Source organism: Orbicella franksi, chromosome 11, assembly GCF_964199315.1.
Source record: "Orbicella franksi chromosome 11, jaOrbFran1.1, whole genome shotgun sequence".
In the NCBI taxonomy this organism is placed as follows: Eukaryota; Metazoa; Cnidaria; class Anthozoa; order Scleractinia; family Merulinidae; genus Orbicella; species Orbicella franksi.
This window is the reverse complement of record NC_138155.1, coordinates 18412353-18436379: the sequence shown is the minus strand read 5'-3', so window position 1 is coordinate 18436379 and position 24027 is coordinate 18412353. Positions and strand designations below refer to the sequence as shown.

Here is a 24027-nt window from a genome sequence, read left to right as displayed (position 1 = left end):
TAAGTATTCTCCTTACATGTACATGCTTTCTTTTTATTGGCTTAAACGCTGAATGAAAAGTAAAACCGTTCCCTTTGTGGCAAGAAACAAACGTTTTCTAAAAAAAGTCAGAACGGTTCTAAAGAAATTATTACAGCAAAAAGAATCTTCGAAAGCTGAAGCAGTTCCCCAGTTCACTGACTTTTGCTCTGAGGAGGATAAAGATTGATTTGCATTGAACCGATTGTGCAAGAATTGAACATGCCGCCAAGCATTTCGCTGTGGATCGTTGTGGTGGATGATCGGCTGTGCGTTTCAACCACTCTGCCTGATACTTCTGCTGCTTTTGGCTGACTAAAAGGCTCATCGCATTGTGGAGATTTCTGTTTTGTCTGGTCGGCCCCTTGTAGAGCAGTAGACAAGACATCACTACATTTCCTGAGCTGGATAGACGACGGACGAGAATTGTAATGCTGGAGACTATTCGGGTTTCTGTGTCCCGAAATGTGGCAGATGTGGCGATCTGACAAACCGGCTTGAGACCACAAGGTTATCGCTGTCGCCCGAACACAGTGATTTGTGTAAACTTTGGAAAGCTTGGCCTTTGTACTTATTTCTTTCATCATGTTTCCAAGAGTGTTGACACCAAGCGGGCGGTTTTCGTACCAGATTTCGGGTGTGATGGCGGATTCATTCCAGTCGCGTCGAGGTTGCTGAAATAAGGCTTCGCATTTCGGATTCAGCTTGGAGATATACAAGCTCAGCGCTCGGTAGCCGTCGTTCTCACTCTCTGTTTCGTACATACGAGCCGTCTTCACAAAGCTGGATCGGTCTTGAAGTCCACCGGGATGGTTTTTGGTGGTCTCGTCGTGGGTCATAGTAACGTAGCGCTTGCCTTGCTCGTCTACTTCAAATGCAAAACTCGTCGGCTTCAAATTTCTCTGCCCTTCACGACCTCTTCTACACCAGTAGAGAACAACATGGAACCACACGTTTCTCAGCAAAGACCATGGATTTGCAAGGCTTAATACTGGACCAGCTTTCAATTTCTGCAAGTCGTCAACTGGCATGGCCTCTTTGTGCTGTACATTTTCCTTCCCTTGCTGTTTCAGGCTCTTAATTTTGGCGTTCAGCATACGGTTGGAATTTGAAAACGTTGAAGAATTTAGCTTCAAACTTCTGTTATAAGGTGGGTTGTTCAAATGCCTCTCTATTGCATTTCTGAACGTAATTAAGGACGACTTGCTGTACTCTTCACCCGTTTTGCTTCGTGCTTCTGTATAAAACTGTGACAGACTGTTGTCAAGTTGTTCGTCGCTCATTTCCTCTAGTTTTGGCAGCACAGGAACTTTTTGTGCATTCTAGGAAAAGAAAACATTTTTTCCAACTCAGCCTTTAAGTGTTGCAAGCGTATTTCGAGTGGTTAACTGTTAAATGATATACGCAACAGCTGCTAGAAAACATTTAATTGTATAAACAAGTGAAATGTTGCTTTTTGTTGACAAAGATGTAGATAAGCCAGTATAACTCATTATTTAGGAAGCATTGTAATATGCTTTTTTCGTCATTCTGCCTTTTAAATTAAAACAGGTTTTAAGTTTTAGTGTTTGAGATGTGTATTGGATTGTAGTCATGTTTACGTAAATTCATACCTTTGAAAGCGTTTACTGCCCAATTTGTCGAGCTCTTCGTAGACTTTGCTTGCGTTTCCACCAAAAGCCGGTTTCTCTCCGCTTCTGTCAGTTCTGCAAACCGTTTTTTCTTTGGAACAGGTGCCTCATTTTGAGACTCCTTAACGCTGCTACTTTTCTCGGCGTTCAGGAATTCGAACCCGAGTTGAAACCGTGGAAATTCTTCAGCCATAATGGCGGACGGACTAGCTGATTCTCAAATTTTGTCCAGGGCAAAATTTTCGTGATGTAGCTTGCGTGCATATGTTGAGTTATAATGCACGCGCGTGACGTAAGCAGAGTGCTTTATGGAGCTATAATGAACTCGAACTGACCAATCACAGCGCGCGCAATTACTCGAACATTTTAGACGGATAAAATTTTGATTTATGCTCCCGAGCTTTCAAGTTCAACTATCAGCAGTCAAACTGTCAACTTTTTAATCAATGAGATTTTATGGACTTTTTTAAGGTGGCCGAACACAGTTTTTGCGCGCGCTTTGGCTGATGTAGTTCAGCGCGCGCACAAGGATTGCAAAACACAAACATGCCGTCAATAGAGAGATCATTTTATTTACTCAACACCCGCAGTATCTGTGTGGGGAAACAGGAAATACAACAGTGATAGGAACTCAACTATATTTCACTTCGGTTAAACAGCGTTACAAACATGGCGGTCATGTTGAGCGAGTTTTTGAGCGGGAACGAAAAACGTGTTTAGTACTGTCCCGAGTAGTGACGTAAGCAATGACGAGACTAAATACAGTAACGATTGAAGCGACACTGGATGTATAAATATCGCTTCAATCGTTTTTAACCAAGTGTCACGCATCAGCAACGACTTTTTAGTCTACCAATATACTTTTAAATACAGTAACGACCGCTGACCGGAAATCACTCGAAATTAACAAATAACAGATTAAAAGAGTAGAAACGAAATAAACGTTCAAAGTCACTATTAAACTATTTCACAATCTGTGCTATTTTTCTCTATAATTGAACGCAGCGTATTGATGGCTTTAGTCTTTTATTACAAAGGTATGTTAGAAAAGGTAAAGAACCCAGCAATTCTCAGCTTTTTCTTTCTTACCGAAAGAACCCAGTTAAATGCAGCGCATGCGTAGTAAGTCAAAAATTGCGATTGAATGAAAATTGTACCCTCGGAAATACGCCTATTTCTCGAGAACCACTCATTAGAATTTTACGAAATTTGGCACGAAAATACTTTAGGAGATAAGTAACTGGAGTATTGAAAATAATTGAACTTTAACAAAGGAAATTCTAGATATTCCAGTGAACCTTCAACAAGGGATAATTAAAGATCTCTCTGTTAAATTATTAGCAAAATGGATGGCAGAAGTCGAAAAATTGATTTTTCTCTTTTTATCCACAAATAGCCCTTAGGTAGACATGAAACGTGATGTACTTTTTTTGAGCTCAAAGCGCTTTAAATTCGAGAAAATCGAGGAAAACGATTTTCGCCTCGACGGTCCCTAAAATGGCTGATCGCAAAGGCTTAAAAATTATGCCAAAAAATTATGCTTGAGGTTCCAAGTGGCAAGATACTCGCAACACCTGGAGGAAGAGCTTTCTGTTATGCGGCCCCGAAGCTCTGGAACAGTCTACTGAGTAGCATATCCAGTCTTGACTCTCTTTCAAGTTCTAAGTGCTATCTTAAAACATATCTTTTTAAACAGGCTTTTAATTTGCTATAAATTGTTATTGTTCACCTTGTAATTTTATCAATCTTAATTACCAGTATATTTTACTTATTTTCAATCATTTTATCTAATTGTAAAGCGCATTTGATCATGTACGTGATGGAAAATTGCGCTATATAAGTTTTAATTATGATTATGATTATTATCATGGAAAATTGCGCTATATAAGTTTTAATTGATTATGATTATTATCATGGGAAATTGCGCTATATAAGTTTTAATTATGATTATGATTATTATCATGGAAAATTGCGCTATATAAGTTTTAATTGATTATGATTATTATCATGGGAAATTGCGCTATATAAGTTTTAATTATGATTATGATTATTATCATGGAAAATTGCGCTATATAAGTTTTAATTGATTATGATTATTATTATGGGAAATTGCGCTATATAAGTTTTAATTGATTATGATTATTATCATGGGAAATTGCGCTATATAAGTTTTAATTATGATTATGATTATCATCATTGAAAATTGCGCTATATAAGTTTTAATTTGATTATGATTATGATGATGATGATGATTATGATTATGATTATGATTATTATGTAAAAATTCAAAGGGCTGTCAGTTCTTTCCTTTTCCTCTACTCTCCTTTCTTCTTCTTCTTACTTTTTTTTTAAATCGCTTGGAGTGATTTTTAGGTTCCGGTTTCGTAAAATCAAGGTATGTAGCCCACTTGTAAAGGAAAGAACATTTCATTGACACCATTTTCGTAAATTCAATTTATTGGTGAAAAGCTTCTTTAAATAAATCAGCCGGTTTGACGGAGTTCTTCCATGGGTCTCTGGTTTTTCTCGTTACGTGGCTGCGTCTGATTTTTTGACATGAAGTTCAAAACGCAACTTACGTTTTACGCTGCCATCACTCATCACTACGAGAGTAACGAAATGAAAAAGGCAAAAAAACAAAAACCAAAAACAAAATAGATCGAAAACCATCACCCATCACAACACATAGACGTCACCTTTCAAACCCCTTGAAATGTTTGTTTCTGAGAGGTCCGTAAAACTGTTTCACGAGACTCTCGATTACCAACTACTTGTGACTAGCCCCCAGTTTTATCCAGGAATGTATGTGGCTCTTACATATGCTGTGTCAACCCGCGCTGCTGAAAGTAACTATAGCGGTAGGAAGGGATTGAAAACCTCTCTTCGCAGTACTATGAGAGAGGAGAGCTTGTCTTCTTGGCAATTCTTCACATATGTTACCATAAGGATGTAGACATTGACAATGTGGGTGATTCCAGAAGTAATGACAATGAGACGCAAAAGCAACAATAACTAACTCAGAGTATGATGAATCGCGAATTCATATTTCATCTAGAACAAATTTTTGTTTTTCACAGGTATTTAAATACAGAATAAAAAGTCTCTCGATTAAAATGAACCTCTTAAAAATTACCACTTCTAGGTAACATTTTGGCGACATTTGCAAGATTTTCTCAATCATCTTGAGCTTCTCGGCTTCAATCCTGTATTGGTCCAGGTGAATAATTGTCATGCACTATGTCCAGGCCTCCGATGTCCTTATCAACTGAAGTCAGTATCAAAGCTGTAATCATCGTCACTTTCATCCATGGCTTCTGTATGACTCGCCGCTGCTATTAAAAAAATAAAGCAATTAACACGTAAAAAGTAGCTGACTGATGTGTTCCTCGAGTGCTAGTGTCAGCAAGAATCTAGACCACAACAGCTATTGCAATCTTGCCTTCAGAGCCCGTGCAATTTCGTTCAGCGATGACCAAAAGACCCCAAATTCAATGAGATTTGGCCTTCTTTTAGTCAAGCCAAGGGCTGGTTCTTGTTGCTGAGCACAAAGATCGCGGGCTGTGGGAACGATTTTTCTGCAACGAGCTTGCAACATAAGACACGCGCGAAAATCGCGCTTCTGACCAGTAGTGAGAAGTGTTATTGCGACATCGCGGCTAAATATAAAATGCATGCTCCCGAAGATTGCTAACATGAATGAAAACCAAGTCTTAGTTTAATTATCAGAATGCAAAAAGGTTTTTACAATATTTCGGCTCTATTTCAGGCCCCGTCCACTCTACGCGGGAGTAATGTAACAACGCAGCTTTATTGCTACGATTAGGCCAACCGTCCACAACATTCCGTCGCGAAAACGGACGTTTTCGAAAACGCTCTTCAAACCGGACAGAATTTGAAAACGCCGGCTTTGAGTTTTGGTGTGGACATTGTGAAAACGGAGCTTTTGGAAAACAATGACGTCACGACAATCATGTAATAGAGACGGTTTTTCTAAAACACGAATCCAAGATGACCGCTGATTGGTGCGTTTTCCAATTTCTCCGGCGTAGTGTGGACAGAAAACATTTGATGCGTTTTCAAAGTGAACACTCTCAAAACAAGTGGACAGCGGTAAGGATTATTCAATACGCATAATAGGAGATTGTTTGGTATCACAGGATATTGTTTGACATCATAGGAGATTGTTTGACATCATAGAAGATTGTGTGACATCACAGGACATTGTTTGGCATCATAGGAGATTGTTTGGCATCATAGGCGATTGTTTGGCATAATAGGAGATTGTTTGACATCATAGGAGATTGTTAGGGATCATAGGAGATTGTTTGGCATCATAGGAGATTGTTAGGCAACATAGGAGATCGTTTGTCATCACAAGAGATTGTTTGACATCATAGGAGATTGTTAGGGGTCATAGGAAATTGTTTGGCATCATAGGAGATTGTTTGGCATCACAGGAGATTGTTTGGCATCATGGATCATAGAAGCGCTCAAGATGACCGCTGATTGGTGCGTTTTCAAATTTCTCCGGCGCAGTGTGGACAGAAAAAATTTGATGCGTTTTTAGAGTGAAAACTCTCAAAACAAGTGGACAGCTATAAGGATTATTCAGTACGCATAATAGGAGATTGTTTGACATCATGGGGTATTGTTTGGCATCATAAGAGATTGTTAGGCATCATGGGAGATTGTTTGACATCATAGAAGATCGTTTTCATGCCCCATGAAAAACAAAAACTCAGATAACTGACTACTCACCTTGTTTCCGCTTGTCTCTTTGTCGCTTCTTAAACATCTAGTGAACAAAATAAAAACGACAAAGAAATAAAATCAGAATCCTTTAGCAGTAAGACGGCTTTTCCACAAATGTCACGTCTACATTACCTTTTTCCTTTCTTTGTTGGTCTGCATATTAAACTCGTTCATTTCATCCGCGTTTAATCCAACTATGGTCTTCTCACGAGATTTTGTGACGTCTTTAGAGTGCGTGACGGATTTTGATTTCTTGATAAGAACTGTCATGCCATCTTTCTCAGCCTATGAATCAGTACACAAACAGATTTAAGAATTAAAAATTAAGAACTCCATTTGTTAAAAGAATACATGGTTTTTCCTTTTCCTTATCTTTTCTTTTTTTTTTCTCTCTCATAAGAACCTTTTTTGTGAGAACAACGAAGTAGACAAAGACCAAAAACATGGTTAGACCAAAATTTGAGAATTTGGTTTTTCAATCTGTTGACCGAGATGTTAACACTGTGGAGAGAAAATACACGTTGATACCTGCTCGTCATCACTATCTTCCATGGCTTCTCCTTCATCACTTTGATCATCATCATCATCATCATCATCTTCTTCCAAGTGTTCTTCTTCTTCGTCGTCAGACTCCTTCATTAAACCAAAAAAATTCACGAGGTGCATAACATATTTCTTATTCTTTTAAGTAAAACATTTATTACCGATCATATAGGTAGAGAAAGAGAAGAAAACGAAACAAAACAGAAATACATGTATATGATGTGGTTTAAATAGGTTGGAAAGTTTTAAAACCGAATTCTCCGTAGGGAAAACGATGCCGACTAGAACATTTACCCATAATTCTTAGCGAAAGAAAACTTAAACAACGCTAATAAAAACGTACTGAAAAGTTCAAACATCTTCAAATCTAAAATACACAATGTCGCAATGTCGTAAGCACAGGGACAAATACTGCCAAAATATGGTTTTCCATGTACTCTATGCTTCTAAAAGGCTGGCATGTTATTGCGGTAAAATGTACAGCCGTCACCTATTTTTCCTACAGAGGACTGAGTTTCATTTTCCTTTGCTTCGGAATAAAAACAAGGAAAAATCAATTCGGATTAAACAAAATTCACATCAAAGCAATATATATATAAATGGAACTAAATTGATGACCCATCCAATACCCGTTTAGCGTTCCTTTAACACAAGCGCGTCTTTAATTGAGACCTTGAGGTCAAGTTCAGAATTTGTTGCCATCTCGACAATTCAGAAGGAGCTTGCCACGCATTGGCAACAAGAATGTCACCAAACAAAAGGTTTATTGGGCAATGCAATGGCTCTACACGGGCGCTGGCGTTATGAACCTTTATACATTGCTGAACTGTCCTCTGCACAACAACATGAAATAACCATAATCTGTGTTTGCGTTGAATAAGGTAGCTCTTGCCCGTTTCTATGGACTTGGTCAGTGAGTAACGCATATTTAAAATGTTATGACATTTATTTTTATTATTTTTTTACCCAACAACTGTTCATAATACTAGCTTAGTATTTTTCTTTAAGTTACTATCGCTCTTAATTAAACAATGCTCTGTCAATAACTGGTACTGTTACTACTTATATTTCTTTTTATATTTATATCTATATTTTTTTTTCTACCTCTTCTTTTCTTTATTTTCCCTACAACCTATTTAAAGCGTAATAATCCTTGTAACTACTCAGCTCGTTTAGTTCTTACTATTTTGAGTAGTCTTTTTTTTGCTTATTTAAGTTTAGTGTATTTTTTTCCTGTATGATATTCTATGTATTAAGCAAAATAAAATGGTTGTTGTTGTTAAGTATCAACATACCATATCTTCTTCCTCAATCTCCTCTGCGGCATCCACAGGACCACCAGCCTTAAGCACCATGGCATCCTCCATTTTATTCTGCAGACCTACCAAGTATAGTGTCTCAGTAATCATACTGGGTCACGCAAAAACGCTCTATTTATTTACACTGTCGATCCTAGCTATCAAATAAGTAAGGCTTAAGAGAATACTTTCAACACAAAAATTAACGAAAGTAATGCACGACGTTTGTTCGACATCCCAACGATGTCGAAACGTGGTTTATTACTTTCGCTAATTTTTGCGTTGATTCTAGCTATCTTTCTATAATTAAGAACCGCTGCAAACAAGCCGAAAATTCAACACAATCTGTAATTGTGACATCATCTATACAGACAACAGCCGTAGACCGTAGTTATTACACGTAATATGATGTCACCACAAAATCTTACCTGCGCTTTTGTTTAAAATACGCTTACAATAAATTTGCATTTAAGAACTACAAAATAGTGCGCGTGTTTCGATAATCTGTTGCAAACACGAAAAGGAGAATTTGAGAGTTTAGCTAAAGCTTCGTCGCAGATGGTTTACCATACATGTTAAGTAATTTTAAACGCTAGCATCAGGTTATGGAACAAAATTTCTCAAACCCACAAATAATTGTTTGGATATCGGAACTAAATTAACATAGATTTTTACGATTTTATTTCTCTGCTTTCTCCTTAGTATTTGTTTCGATTGAGAAGATATATCAAACACTCGAGACAGTGTTTCTTCGGCTATCCAAACACCTCAAATTTCGTCAAAAATACTCCGCTGAAACACAAGTGCCAACAACCCAATTTTCTCCGAATAGTAAATCTTTTAGTCCACATTTTCTATTTAATATGAAGTTTCAGTCGTGAAGTTACCTTATGTTACCTTAGAACAGGCGCTTTAGCGGGGCAGAGTACGAAGTGCGATACACTAGCGAGGAACCCGAGACCGAAGTTTTCGTAACTTCTTTTTCGCGCTCCGCGCTTGCCCTCGCGTTTCGCGGTCATGTGTTGCGCTCGTCTTCCGCCCCGCTAGACAACCTGTTGCACAGCTAAGTTATCTGAAATTCTCAAAATTAATTACACTTGAACTTTTTTCAAAAATAAGGAAATTGACACCAAAGATAATCATTCCTTTAAAACGCGAGATAAATAATAAAATGTGTTCATTCTTTGTGACAAATTCTTCATTTAAGATTTTAAATATCTAAATTAATCATCAGTTAACTCACCATGCAGTTCAGCGCGTTCATGCTGTTGAAGAGAGCCCTGGAAACGAAAAGAACAACATTCCTAATCAGGAAACTGGGTGATAAAACAGACTGTAAATACTTATATACGTACTGATGCGCTGACCATCGCCTCTCCGAGACGAGGATGCCAACTGTATTTATTGTAAATCTCCAGTATTTCAGTCTGTTTCAAAAATTCCAGAGACAACATGGCAGCTACTCAACCATGCTAGTGCGGGTAAACTTTCCTCTATCTGCCATCACTCCTCCATTTAGCCCCCTCCCTCTAAAAAGAACTTCTACACCTCTCCTCCAAGACTTCTCACTCTCATAAGCCGCCACCGCCCCCCGCCCCCCCCCAACCTCCCCACCTCGAGTAGGATAGAAAAGGAACAATTTATTTGTTCATGATAACTTTGTTCAAACAAAACAAGTATTTTGGTTCTTTTGTAAAGCCGTGCAGTTACTTACGGAAAGAACCTGGAATCGTGGATTATTAGTGCCAGTCGCTGAGAAGCAAGTTTAATGGACGAGTTAGAGGCATACATAACCTGCGATCATACCCTCCCACCCCCCCCCCCCAAAAAAGAGAAACGCCTGATCGCAGGTTAAGGCATACATGACGAGGGACACATAATATCGTTATTTGTAAATGTTTAAGTCAATACAATTGGTCAATACTGGAGGCAGAGGCAAATAATTCATCTGCGACAAACGTACAAAGCACGATCATATTTTGTGATAACTGAGTTCAATAATTATCTTGTTCCTTGACAAGTGACCTTTGTAGATGTAGCTTTCATTACATGCACGCTATTTCGATGTGCACTATTGTGCATTAGGAAAGTATTATTTTAATTTGTAGCAAGTAATTTGTTAATTTAGGATTTAATAACTAACTCACCAGATCAAATTCCTTGCTCCACTTACTAACAATATCAGCTGATAGATGGGTGGGTAGCTTGTGTTCTTCTGGTGGATGTGTGTAGAATACAATCTTTCCACTGTCAGAAATGGAAAATTTATATTTCATTCATTTCTACAAACAGAAACCCCTCATTACAGTTACTCCCTCAGTACTTCCCAATGTACGTCTTGCACAGAAAAATATTTTGCAAAAGTACTGTTACACTATGCATGGAAGAAATCTAATGCATTTGCCATGATTGAGTTGCCTTTTAGACCCAGGGTCAACCTGTTGCGGTCTTGGACAAGAATGAACCCTGCTATCTCAAACTCCCAAGAGTAACTAAAAAACAAAGATTCAAGATGGCCGATGGTATACACGTGAAAGAAAGGCAAATGATTTGAGTTTGTGATAGTAAGGAGTTCAAGATAATGATGTTTAACTACTTTACTCTCACAGAGCCTTTCTGTAAGGGTCATCACAACTGATATCACATTTTGAACTACCTGCGGTGGACTACCATCTCATCCAGGGGGAGTAGGTGCAACAGTGTTTGTTGCTTCATGCTACAGAAACCAACATCAGCTCTGACAGGTTGGTTCAATTTAGTCTGAGTTCAGATTTTGACTTCATACAGTATGTAACATATAACAAACCTATTCCAGTCTTTCAACACCATCTTTCCAGCAGCATTAACGTCAGGTATACCACCTACAATAAATTGTAATCAATTTACGATCAACAATAGAGTAATATCCCTTAGATGAAAACAGAAACGAAAATGTAACAAAGCTGTGAAGGCAGCAAATTGTTATCCCATTTAGAAGCCTTGCATTTGGCTGATTTCCTTTGTTTCAATGACCATAAACTACCCTCTGGTACTAAATGCCATGAGTTTTTATCTCTTGTTATATAACACTAAGAAAGTAAGATTTTATTTTATGGGGTAATGAATTTATGGCTAGGTGAGTTACTGCTGCAAATTGTAAGTCTTGATTGAATAACCCCAACAAAGGCTAACTATAAGAGCCAATACTACTATCCAATGCTTGGTTGTTCAAAGTATAATTACGATAGTCCAGTCCAAGATAAACATCAACTTTATTATTTTTCTTAAAGAACCTCATTTTAATTTTTTAAACTCTTCATTAATACTTGTCAAGAGAAATGCAAAAACATCGATGAACATGAAATTGTAGTCTTTGTTTGGTGTTATCAGCTTTTGAACAACAGAGTCCAGACTTGCAGAGTTCATTATTCCTTCGAACAAACAACTTACCTTTCTTTAATTTCCCAAGTCTTTTACCAAGATGTGCTAGAAACTCTTGTACATTAGCATAATCAGGAACAAGGTATTTTTCCATTACCTTAGTAACAGAAAATAAAAAAAGTGGTAGAACATACTTCAGTTGGATAATAGCCACAATAAGAAAATAACAAATAAAAGACATTATTTTGATTTACAAATGTTATATATGTACAAATTTTGTTTTGTTTTTTCTTTTTTTATGTCTTAACTTTCATTTAATTTTATTTACCTGTTGTTTGTTACACCTTCTTAGGATAGCTTCAACTGATGGAACTGGATCATCAATGCTCTCTATCTGAAATGAAATGAAAAGTACCTTACCATGACAGTGAATCGTTAGAAGCAACGTAAGCATGTCAGAAGTGGAAAGAGCTTAACACTCTGTACGCATTACGTGCCTATGCAACATTCTTGGCCTGCAGTCTACAGAAGCGCTAAAACATGGTTCATACAAGTTTGATGACCTTTTACTCAAGGACTTTTCCAGGACTTTTCAAGGACTTTTAACAATGTTCAAGGAGTCCGTTTCCACAGGCACGATTATCACATTTTCTCCACAGATCACTCCAAAAAAACTGAATTTCCATTTCCACATGATACAAAAGCGAATGAGGATAACGTCACTGGCTGTTCACCTCCAATTCTACTGTTGTTTTCGTGCCTTTCACTTTTCATGTGCGATTTCAACGCAGACTCTCCCATGTTTGAAATGTCGATCATTCGATCGCAGCATTTGCAGAAGGCTTTTTTCACTCAACCAGCCAGGTGTCTGGAAAACCCGAATAGCGAATATTCCCGAATAGTGTGAATAGTCTCAAATAGTGTGAATAGTGGTGAACAGTTGCGAAAAGTGAAGAATAGTCGTCAATAGTCACCGCTTTAGATCTAATGTCCTGTGTTAATTATTAATTATTCAAATAAGCAACAGAATTTCAGTGAATTTATTACCTATTACTAGGGCTATCCATCGCCAACATTAAGAAAACAGAAAACACAAGGATAACCTAATAAAGACGTATTTACGCTTTCGCAGCGGTTAAAACGGAAGTAATTACATTTAGAAACACCTTTTGTCCTGATAAGCGTCTGTGCTTTTTAGCGAGAAAATCCCATCCTACGTTGCTGCGAGGTTGACTGCGAGATACTGGGTACCCTATTTGCTACGATTTGCCACTATTTGCCTATTCGCACTGATTGAGACTATTCATACTATTCGCTATTCGCCCCCCCCCCCCCCCCCCCTATTCGGGACTATTCGTGGTTCGCGACTATTCGCTATTTGGGTTTCCCAGTCACCCCAACCAGCCTTTGTACTTGGAAAGTTTCCACTGTCGATTATAAAAGCAGTTTCCTCTTTGACCTTTTGAATTCATTTAAGATACAATAAACAGGACCAGAGTCGAATAAATTTCACACTTCAAGCTGCATTTCCCTTGTGGTTTTATTTGCTTAGAGAGGGCCCACACAATACACCTGGGATACTCCATTAAAGGTGCAGTTACTTAGATGCTTTGAATAAGAAACACTGAATTGTCCTACTATAAAAAGCTTTGCCATTTTGAGACGATAAATGAGTTTTTCAACTGATGTTAGATGTTAACGCAATCTTTTCAATCTTTTGATGCCAAAATGAACTTATTTTGCTGTATTCTCAAGTATTCAAGGACTTTTTCATAAATTTCAAGCACTACTACTTCAACTTCAAGGAGTTTTCAACGACCTAGCAGTTTTTCAAGGAGTATTCCAGGCCGTGCGAACCATGTAGAAGAGTGACGAGGAATATTCTACTCTCCCCGGATGGGTGGCTAGTTCTTTCACTGACTACATGTAATTCATTGAGCATCAGTAATATTCCTATTGGTTTTCCCTAATTATTGTACATTGAACTCGCTATCTCTTTTCTGATTGGCTGAAAGCGTACTATGAATTTTTGAAATCAGCGCATGTGACGTCATCTAGCAGTAGATTATACAATAATCATGTTTAGGACACACAAGGTCACGGGTAATCATGTCAGTGAAGAAGCAAAAACATGATTTCCTGGTTTTTTCGTTCAATGTCTAATGAAACAGTTATTAAACTCGGTTTTTGTGATATCCAGAATAATCAAGGTCTTGGTAAGGTTTATCAGCCTCAACCTTCCACTTCGGCTGACAACCCCTACCTCGATCTTGATTATTCTGGATATCACAAAACCTCATCCAATAAAATTGTTTATAATCTAACTAAGTGAGTTTGACAGTCCCAATTTATAGTGGTGGCCTTAGGTGGGAGAGAGGCTCTAACAAAGGAAAGGGTAATTATGAAGAAGAGTTCCCAAAACCGACTGTCAGCATGCAGCATCTTTAGTTATTATTATGATCTCATACTGTACCTTGACACAGTTGCGTAATATAACAGCTGAATCAGAGTTTCCACTGTCCATCACTATACCAGGACTATCTAGAAGTTTAACATGTTTATCCAGATGTACTTCCTGCATGCTCCTGGAAATTAATCCCACACAAATTAGTAAGATTGTGATGAAATTCCTGTTATTACATCAATACACTGTCAAGCTGAGATGATGAGAATTTATATTATATAATCATCAATTTGGGGATGATGTTTTGATGCACAACCAAATAATCAGAATTGAAATTAAAAGAATGCATGACTGTCAGTTAAGGGAATGTAAAGAATGATCAAACTTAGAACAAAACTCTGCAGAATCCACCTCACAAACAGTACATGTATCTGTTGTTTGTATCATATATAATTATATTTTTTTTGGGGGGGGGGGCATGGTTTAAACCAATTCAAGTTTTAATTCTTTCATCTACAGTGCTTTCATTAGAAGCTGGCTACCACTGGAGCTGTAACAGCTGTGAGTCATTGAGTCACTGGCGACTTGGCTGTGTTTGTTGACAAAATCTTTAAAAATGTAACTCTTATAACATTTACAGCCTACCTATTTCTCAGTTCAAATAAACTGATAAAACATTTCTTACATTTGTCTTGACTGTTCATGTATATAAAAGCATACACATTGATCAAATACGATTGCAAATGCAAAACATTCAGCCATTTTCAACAGTATCATAATAAAACTTAACCTCGCTTTCAAACTATTACCACCTGGTCAATTGAGCAAAGCATGCTCCTGTACAGTCTGGAAAGACTGATTTCAAAGAAACCACATACCAGAACAGGTATTTGAATAAATTTATTTGATTTCGGAATTATTCTTTCATAAACCCATTGTGTTCTTCTTTGCTTACGAATGAATATTAATTGCAGAAAACAAAACGCTTCATTCCAATGATGAAATTTCGCCAATCAACCAACTGACTCTAACACTGTATCATCTGAAGTCGCAGATAAGACCTTGTCATCTTTGCAGTTTTTGGAAAGTCGTGAGCCACGCAAAGGGCTATCAATCAAAGAAATGAAAGACTTTATTTGTTCATTGTTTGGAAATTCATTCAACAAGCCTGTTCACAGTTTTTACACTTGCAGTTGTGAAGGAAGCCAACGTACTTTGGTAACCCAAACAGAGATAAATCGTTTACGAGCAGCGAGCGAAAAAGATCGGTTCCAGCATATATTCCTCATTGACTTTGCAAACTTTGATGCCCAGAAAGCTGGAAATCGTATATCTGAGAGATTAAATTTCAAAATTTTCTAGGGGAGCATGCCCCCAACCCCCTTATATATCCTTAGCTGCCTACTTTTATACTGGCAGATGTCTACTTCAAATCTTATTGAAAGCACTGCATCTAACAGTTATATCATAAAGAGAAAAAAAGGAAAATTTAAATCAAACTGGTTTGAAAAAACCACAACATATACAGTCAAACCTTTTCCCTACAGACACCTCCATAATGCAAACACCTCTATATTAAGAACAGTTAACCCAGTCCCAGCTTAACCAGAATTCATAGATCAATCCCTTCCTCTCTATAATACAGTCCCCTCTGTAATAGGGAAACCAAGATCTGCCCCTTTAGAGTTCATTAAAGAGGTAACTTCAAAAATCTTCTTAGGAATTAACAACTTAACCAATGGCGTATAAACAAGAAAGAGCGGATTAAAGTAACTTTGATGCACAGGTCACTTGAATACATAATCAGTGTGTGTTTTGAACAGTGGTAGGTATGTAAGATAAACTCTTCATTCAAGTCTTGTGTCCAATGGGTTGGCAAACTTATCTGTGGTTTCTGCTGCATGAAGAAACAACAAGTATTTCTTCTCCCTTGTGGATTGGACGGTAGTCCATCACAGGGTTACTGACCCAGCATGTAATTAGCTGTACCTATTTACACATCTGAGTGGAGAGAGGCCCAAGTGTCTTGTGTAAGAACACAACACTGTGACTAGCCAGGGCTTGATCCCAGACTGCTCAATCCAATGGTCTACCATGTCGCACCAGTTTCAATGTACACACTTACTGCAACTACATCTAACAGATTGTTAATTAGACTTTCAACAAAATTAAGGAGAAAAAATAAAAGTTACCACAAGGTCTTGCCTGGGCATGCAAAGTGCTCTCTAATACACTTAGGAGTATAATGTTTATTTGCTCACTTGAAATCAATCCTCACACTGCAATAAAATTTACTCACTTTGTAACTCCTGGAGTAGCCCCCACTGTACAGGCCTTGCACCTTTTTAAACTGTTTATGATGCTGGAAAACAACGTCAAAAGAACATTCATTAGACAAATGAATTCAAAAAGATATGTAATTGTTAAATTTCAATTACAAATGATGTAATGATAAATGTATAGAGAGTAAACCTAGCTACATGGTAACGTTGTAGTTATGATAATCCACTATTTGAGTGAAAAACAGTAACTGAATTTTACCTGCTTTTGCCAACATTGGGAAAACCTAAAAAAAATAATTTGTTTGATTAATTTGTTACAATGTTTTATGATACATTACACTTCTCACATGTACAACATTAAAATTACTTAGTATACTTTGTCCCACAACAGAAAAAAAAAACATTAAAACACATAACAATAAGATTGTGTGTAACTGCGGTGATCAATCACATCTTCATATGTTTCTCTGCAGTTCAAATATATGGTCTTTCATATATTCACGTGAATATGATTTATCTTACTTTTGTTACATATTTACATTCCAGAACATTACTTACAATACATGTATACATGTATACTGTATTACAGTACATTACAATGTATTTCTTACTGCTATGTATTATATAAAAGTTCATTTCATGCTGTTCTGCCAATTTAATTAAGGAGAAGTAGTACTTATTCATATATTTTTCTCTTTTTACTGGAAATTACATAACATTAATTTTATAGTTTAAACAAGAAACAAGAAAAAGTGACTATTAGGAAACTATAATGTCAACTAAACAACCCGTTTTACTCTGAGTGAGTCTGACTGAGTATTCTGAATACCATTTTTCCATCTTGAAGAAATGCAGAAGTAAACTTGACTGCCTGAGATATGAAATGTTATATATCAGAGATCTTAAGGTGGTTTGGTACAGTTTTTTCTGGACCATACCTAGCATTTTCAATTGGCGTTTTACCAACCTACATCTACATCTACATCTACATCTACATCTACATCTACATCTACATCTACATCTACATCTACATCTACATCTACATCTACATCTACATCTACATCTACATCTACATCTACATCTACATCTACAGCTACAGCTACAGCTACAGCTACAGCTACAGCTACAGCTACAGCTACAGCTACAGCTACAGCTACAGCTACAGCTACAGCTACAGCTACAGCTACAGCTACAGCTACAGCTACAGCTACAGCTACAGCTACAGCTACAGCTACAGCTACAGCTACAGCTACAGCTACAGCTACAGCTACAGCTACAGCTACAGCTACAGCTACAGCTACAGCTACAGCTACAGCTACAGCTACAGCTACAGCTACAGCTACAGCTACAGCTACAGCTACAGCTACAGCTACAGCTACAGCTACAGCTACAGCTACAGCTACAGCTACAGCTACAGCTACAGCTACAGCTACAGCTACAGCTACAGCTACAGCTACAGCTACATCTACATCTACATCTACATCTACATCTACATCTACATTATGGGGGTCTTGCAAAGGGAGGCATGCTCCCATCACTGCAAGACATTAAATAAAAAAAAAATAAAAAGCAGGGTGGGTGTGGGGGGTAAAAAACCTTAAAAATATATAATAAAATATGTACATAATTTAAAAAGATTACTAAGAAAAGTTAATTAAGATTAAAAAATTGGAACCTAATTAAAATGTCATCATTCTAATCTAAGAGCGTTCTTGAATAATTGACTTTACCTTAACCTTCCCTTACTCTGATCAATGTGCAATCGATCGGGATTTTGTGACACAAGTTTTTTGTGTGTTCGAGCACCTACTTCATCCACAAATTTAAAAGTGTTCCAGTATATCAATGCTAATGAAACTTTGGAATAAAATTGTTCACACCATCAGGCATACATGGTTAACGTCTTGAAAAATCTATTGAGCCGTTTTTAAGATTTTCCAAAAAGCGTTTAAAATCAAAAATTGTTCTTAATTTATCATGGAAGTGATGTTGAGAAAAAGTCTTGTTCTAGAGATCAAGTTCAGCGACGCGCGACAAAGCACATCCTGAGGCTCCCTTTTTGCTGTGACGTTCCATACAAGACCAGGCTTCTGATGACCAACTTAATTCCACTATCCTTCTGGCACGAGTATTTGGACATTGTTTTCTTTTACAAAGCTGTAAATAATTTAATATATGTAAATAGTGATGCTCTACCGGTTACTAGGCAACCGGTCAGAATAACGAGATATTCTAGCAATAGCTCTGTCACTTATATACCTAAGAAATGCCGTACTCTCTCCTATCAACGCTCGTTTTTTGTCCGATGTGCTAGAATCTGGAACATTTTGCCTGAAAGTCTTAAGGAACACAATCAAACACCCCTTGCTTTTAAGAGATCCTTACTAAAATATTATACAAACGCTGTAGATATTTTTGATCAAGAAGATATAAGGACGTGGTGGACAATTTGCCCAAAGTGCAATACCGCTAAGACCTTAACGCGCCCACCGCATTGCTGCTTTTAAGCTCTCTTTACTACATTTAGATTTATATATATTGTATAATTTTGTCTCTTAATTATATCTAAGGGGGCTGCTGTAATTGGCTAAGCTTTAGCGGCTCCCCTGGCCATTTTGTTTTTTGTTTTTTTGTTTTTTGTTTTTTTTGTTTTTGTTTTTTGTTTTTTGTTTTTTGTTTTTCTTTATGTGTAATAGTAGGCCGAAGCTTAATAAATAAATAAATAAATAAACTACAAATGAACAAAACTTTCATGGCTTCAAAACAAAACTTCAAGACACATTTTGGTGTCTTTTGGAGCAATTTCATTGAAATAGCATTCTTCTTTCAGTCCATTTAATTTCATTAAACATACAGAATTTTTTATTCTTGCATATTCCCCTAGCTACATTTTAATTTCAGAAATTCACATCGGATTTTCTGTAACAGATCTGGTTCGTACAAAATTCACGCTTTACCGATTGTCATATTTTTGGTTTATTGTTTCCATGGAAATATCGATAACCTTAAAAAACACATTCAACCAAACTTCAATCATTTCCAAAAGCTGGTGTAATTTGCACATCGATCAGAGTATGGGAAGGTTGGTAAAATGCCAATTGAAAATGCTAGGTATGGTCCAGACAAAACTGAATCAAACCACCCTAAGCCAGTACTCAATACTCAGTCAGACTCAATCAGAGCAAAACTGTTTGTTTAATTAACATAGTTTCTGACATGTAATACTCACGTTTTCTTGTCACTTAACATGTTTGGCCATATAATGCAAAAACTAACCTACAAGTTTACTTGACAATGCCATCTGACAATGTTGAAACATTGTTTATTAATTTCGCTAATTTTTGTGCTAAAAAAATTGTGAATAACATACAAAAACATCTCAAATGATGTTAACATACCAACTATTCCAACAGTAATAGCTGTCTTGATATCCTTGTTACGACAATAATTGCCCAGGAGCTTGAGAAGCGTGTCCGCTCCTATACAAGCACTACTTGTTAGCAGGTCTGCTGAGGCTAATGATGAAGAAACTTTACTTTGATGCTGAAAAATATTAAGTAATGGTTTCATTAGATGTCTTGACAGCAATTTGCATTCAAACAGTTAAGTATATACACCTACATGTTTACATTTCTCAGTTTAAATCATACAACCAGACACTCTTGGGGTCAAAAAGTGTCCAGTTAAGTTTAATATATAGATTTAGCCAAGCCCATAAAATACTACTTCTTCTTTTCATTTTAAGGCCAGAAGCATAAATTTTATGTGTTTTGAACGGAAAAAGACCTTGAAAGCCTGTAAATCTCTGTAAGAGGCATACTTACTATAGTCTTATGTACATACTCACATGTACAGTATACTTACATTTACACATACAGTACAGTATGTACAGTGTGTGACTCAGACCACGACAAACTGAAAGTATCTGCTTACAGACAGGTAAATTCCACTGTATGTGTCACTTGGGTCACCAAATAATGGGGCATTAATGTTATAAGTTACTAGATATCACCGTGGCAGGCTGAAAACTAAATCTCTCTGTCTGTATCTCTGAAGCTTACAGTTTGTAACAATATATCAATCGTTACAAGCAGAAAATAAACAAGATAAACAACTATTAATTCACTTACCAAATTCTGTTTCTGACTCTGTGTAGATGCCTTAAAAGCTATTGTTGGAAATTCATTGCGAAGATATTTTAACCACTGATCCACAATTTCCCTTGGAACAAGGTCTGAGATGAAATAATTTTTGTAACATTTAGAAATTTGTCATCAACTGAACAATTTGACAAAAATATGTTTTAATATTATAAACCCACCTATTTTATTCAAAATGAGAACTAATTTTTTGTTGACTCCTGATGATAGCACTGACTCTTCAACCTGTGAACAAGTATAGAAACAAAGCAGTCAGTGACATATCTAAGGGAGGGGTCCAGAGGAACTGCCCCACCATTCCTCCCCTCCCTCACCTTCCACTTTTGGGGAAAGCAAAAACCTATCTCCACTCTGGGTTCTCATTTTCAACACTATCCCCCCTTCCCTTGTTCCTTCCTCCCCCCATTGAGCAGCTCCAGTTTTATCACTGCATGTTACAGTTTGTTGGTGGTGTACTGCTTTTAAACAGAAAGTATATTTTGAACTTGACCTCACTGATTTCACTGCAAATTTGCAGCTCTGTACAAAGAAATTCAGCTTACTCTAAATAATATCTCAATCTTCTCCCAAAATAATACCAACCTCGTTCCCAGGGTCTCTCATCTTACCGCCCCCTGGAGCGAGCGAAGAGAGACCCTGGTTGGGTCTGGTCACGTGCCACTTTGACAATTGAGAACGTCAGGGAGGGGTCCTCTGTAATCAGCAGTTTGTCGCGTTGAGCTTTGTCGCGCGTTGCGACCGCCACATTACCCGCGGCGTTTATCAATACTTAGCTTTCAGGCTGAAATTTCGAATAATATCTGTTCCAACGTTTACCTAAAGGTTAAGCAAGTCTGTCTCGAGGCAATTTAGTGGTCGTGATTTTCAGTGTTGTCGTCTTACCCACTGGATTTATGGAGAGTCATTCATATTTTAACTGTGGACGTCGAGCAGCGCAATTTCATCCCGTAGTAATTGTTGTTTCTCCTTTGAATGCACTCGATCAAATTGATGCAAAAAAACATAAGAACGTCTCTAGGAAAACGTATAGCTTTCTCAAAGTAAAGCTACGGCGGTCTCTGAAGAAAAGCTGGACGAAGATAAATATGATATTCGTGCAACACACTGTGCTTGGAAACAGTTCCAATCAAATAGCCGGGCCCGGCGTCACCTGCAGCGTCACAATATAGAAAGCAAGTAAGCAATATGTTCACGGAATATTTTAATCTTTGTCCCTGGAGAGCCAATACTTAGAGCCTTAAAACATATCTTGCAATAGAAACGAACCTAAACAAAGTATAAGCACGGCATGGCAAATTACAGAGGTGTCAAACTCTGAGAAGCGACGTGCAGTTAACAGCGGAAACCATGCAGACCTACGACCTCTAAAAATATGCTGTAACATAATCAAAGGACTCCGCTCTACTTATAATTTCCATTTCTTCTAATAACACGGCACAAAAAAAAGCCCCTCAGAAACACGCTTGAAGCAAAGAAAGGTTGAGAGATCGAGATTTAAATGAAAATGTGCACAATTCTCTCGAACCGTTGGTGTCACGTACACTAATTTATTAACGACACAATAAAAATTATATTTTTCTTTTTCTAGCCTCGTTTCGTTCGAAGATAAATCCATTTTATCAGCAATGACGGCAAAATGTATACCGCAACGAGTTCGCTGTATTTATATCCTTCGCGCTCAGCAAAGTTTGCGGCGCCGACGGCGCAGTGAAACTTCAATAAATCTTTTCACCCTTTTGCTCCTTTCGAAGTGACTTTGGCTTTCAGTGATCATTTAAAAGGCCCTTAATTCTCTAAAATTATTTAATCGCCGGTAACAAGACCTACACTTCATTCTGAGGTAAAGATGAGCCAAACATCTTCCATACACAGCCTCGGCTGCGGTGTGTAATTCTCCATTCGCCTTCGTGAGGAGATTTTTACAATATGTAACGTCCTTCACTGAACCATGCAACCATCCGCTATCAGGTGATGGATAAATTTTCCTTGGCGTTTGCAGAATATTACCGCCGGACATTGCTGCAGAACATCATATCGTTCTTGGTTTACTTTGGTGACAACACTTCCCGAACTCCCGTAGGCTAAGTATAGACAAAATTCCTACTAGGCCACCCATCCCTTCAATAATTGAATTGTCATCTCCCAGATTCTGGGAGGCATGTGACCAGACCCAACCAGGGTCTCTCTTCGCTCGCTCCAGGGGCCGGTAAGATGAGAGACCCTGGGAACAAGGTTGAAATAATACTTCCTTACAAATAGAGGGACTGCCTAGGTACTGAGGTGCATTAAGTGTCTGGCTGAAGTTTGTACATAAGCAAATTGGTCTACTTTACAGGTCACTATAATATTACATGTCAAACTTCAGGTAACAGAATACCCTTGAGACCAGAAAACATGTTTTATTAACTGAGATGTCAAGAGTCTTGCCTTTAGATTACTGTTTATTACAGTGACTGTGCTCACACTCCAAGATCTTCATCAAGTCTACATGTCTGACACCAACTGTATGTACAGTACACAAGCTCAAATGGCAATGAGAAGATAGAAACTTAAGATCTATAACAGATCATCACCTGTGGACATCTACAGCCAAGAGGATCACGAGCATCTAACACTTCCAGAACAACATCTGCAGCATCAACAACCTGATAAGAACAGAGAAACAACAATACTGTAATTCCCATTGGCTTAGACAATAGACTGCAGTGATTCTAACTACTGAATTGAAATTATTAATATCAACAGAAATGACAGGAGATTGTGGTGCAGTAGTGTTCACACAACACTTAGTAACCAAACAATTTCTATACTTAAACAAGCAGGGTTCTCCCGCGAATTCGAAGTAGAGGGAGAATAACTTTGAGTAGGTGGAGCACAATGCCAATAAAAAGATGTGGGGTGGTTTTATCAGAGCCATGTGGAAGAGGGAGGACCAACCACTACCTTTTATTGGGGAGTCCAGGAGCCTCCCCGGGAAATTTTTGAAATTGGGGTTCTAAAAAGTGCATTTCAGTGTATTTTAAGCAATCATGGTTTTAAGTTCATTTGTTAAAGAAAAGCAATTTCACTGAGAGAAACATACATGTAATGTATTGTGCTAGTTGAACAGTTTAATCATTGTCATCCATATCAAATTTGAAAAAAAATATCAAAAACGTCAAAAACGTTCTCATTTTGTGGTCAACCACATATGTAAAACAGATGAGAAACCCAACTGAGAAAAGAGTTTGCTGGCATTGAAGGTACTAGATTGAGGTTTGACGTTTATTTTGTTAAAAGACCAGTTTTGAGTGGCTTTAACACAGTGCTAGGTGTGAAATTCAGTGAACGTGATGAAGCTTGTGATTGGTAACCGTTGCAAGCGCAAGCCTGTAATACTTTGCGAAGTTGCCCGTGGATTTAAGCTCAGAATTTTTTCTGATTAAGTGAGTGGACTATCATTGACTTTTTGAACCTTTGCAATAGTTTGGGTTTTTCATTCATGATTTCACAAGTGATAAAATTAATACAATCAAACTTAAACTTGACACATTTTGCAAATGTTTCGCTTTATAATAAAGCCTTGAAATAGTGCATGTA

The 24027-nt window shown here is 37.5% G+C and overlaps 1 protein-coding gene across 3 annotated transcripts in view; it reads right to left on the bottom strand.

Moving 5' to 3' along the window:
* Positions 1 to 3996: 3996 nt before the first annotated feature.
* The window catches only part of LOC145503090 (guanine nucleotide-binding protein-like 3 homolog), a 34469-nt gene continuing 14438 nt past the window's right edge, over positions 3997 to 24027 (bottom strand). The window contains exons 8-24 of one of the 3 annotated variants that reach the window (XM_081482530.1): positions 23022 to 23093; positions 20610 to 20673; positions 20419 to 20522; positions 19687 to 19831; positions 16548 to 16572; positions 16306 to 16368; positions 14076 to 14187; positions 11931 to 11996; positions 11672 to 11759; positions 11049 to 11103; positions 10390 to 10489; positions 9486 to 9522; positions 8240 to 8325; positions 6930 to 7034; positions 6534 to 6686; positions 6408 to 6444; positions 3997 to 4981 (exon numbers count right to left, since the gene is read on the bottom strand). In XM_081482530.1, coding sequence (XP_081338656.1) covers positions 4911 to 4981; positions 6408 to 6444; positions 6534 to 6686; positions 6930 to 7034; positions 8240 to 8325; positions 9486 to 9522; positions 10390 to 10489; positions 11049 to 11103; positions 11672 to 11759; positions 11931 to 11996; positions 14076 to 14187; positions 16306 to 16368; positions 16548 to 16572; positions 19687 to 19831; positions 20419 to 20522; positions 20610 to 20673; positions 23022 to 23093 — 1383 coding nt within the window. In that variant the 3' untranslated portion in view covers positions 3997 to 4910. The remainder of the gene's footprint in view (positions 4982 to 6407; positions 6445 to 6533; positions 6687 to 6929; positions 7035 to 8239; positions 8326 to 9485; positions 9523 to 10389; positions 10490 to 11048; positions 11104 to 11671; positions 11760 to 11930; positions 11997 to 14075; positions 14188 to 16305; positions 16369 to 16547; positions 16573 to 19686; positions 19832 to 20418; positions 20523 to 20609; positions 20674 to 23021; positions 23094 to 24027) is intronic. The other 2 variants (XM_081482531.1, XM_081482532.1) reach the window with 2 other exon arrangements.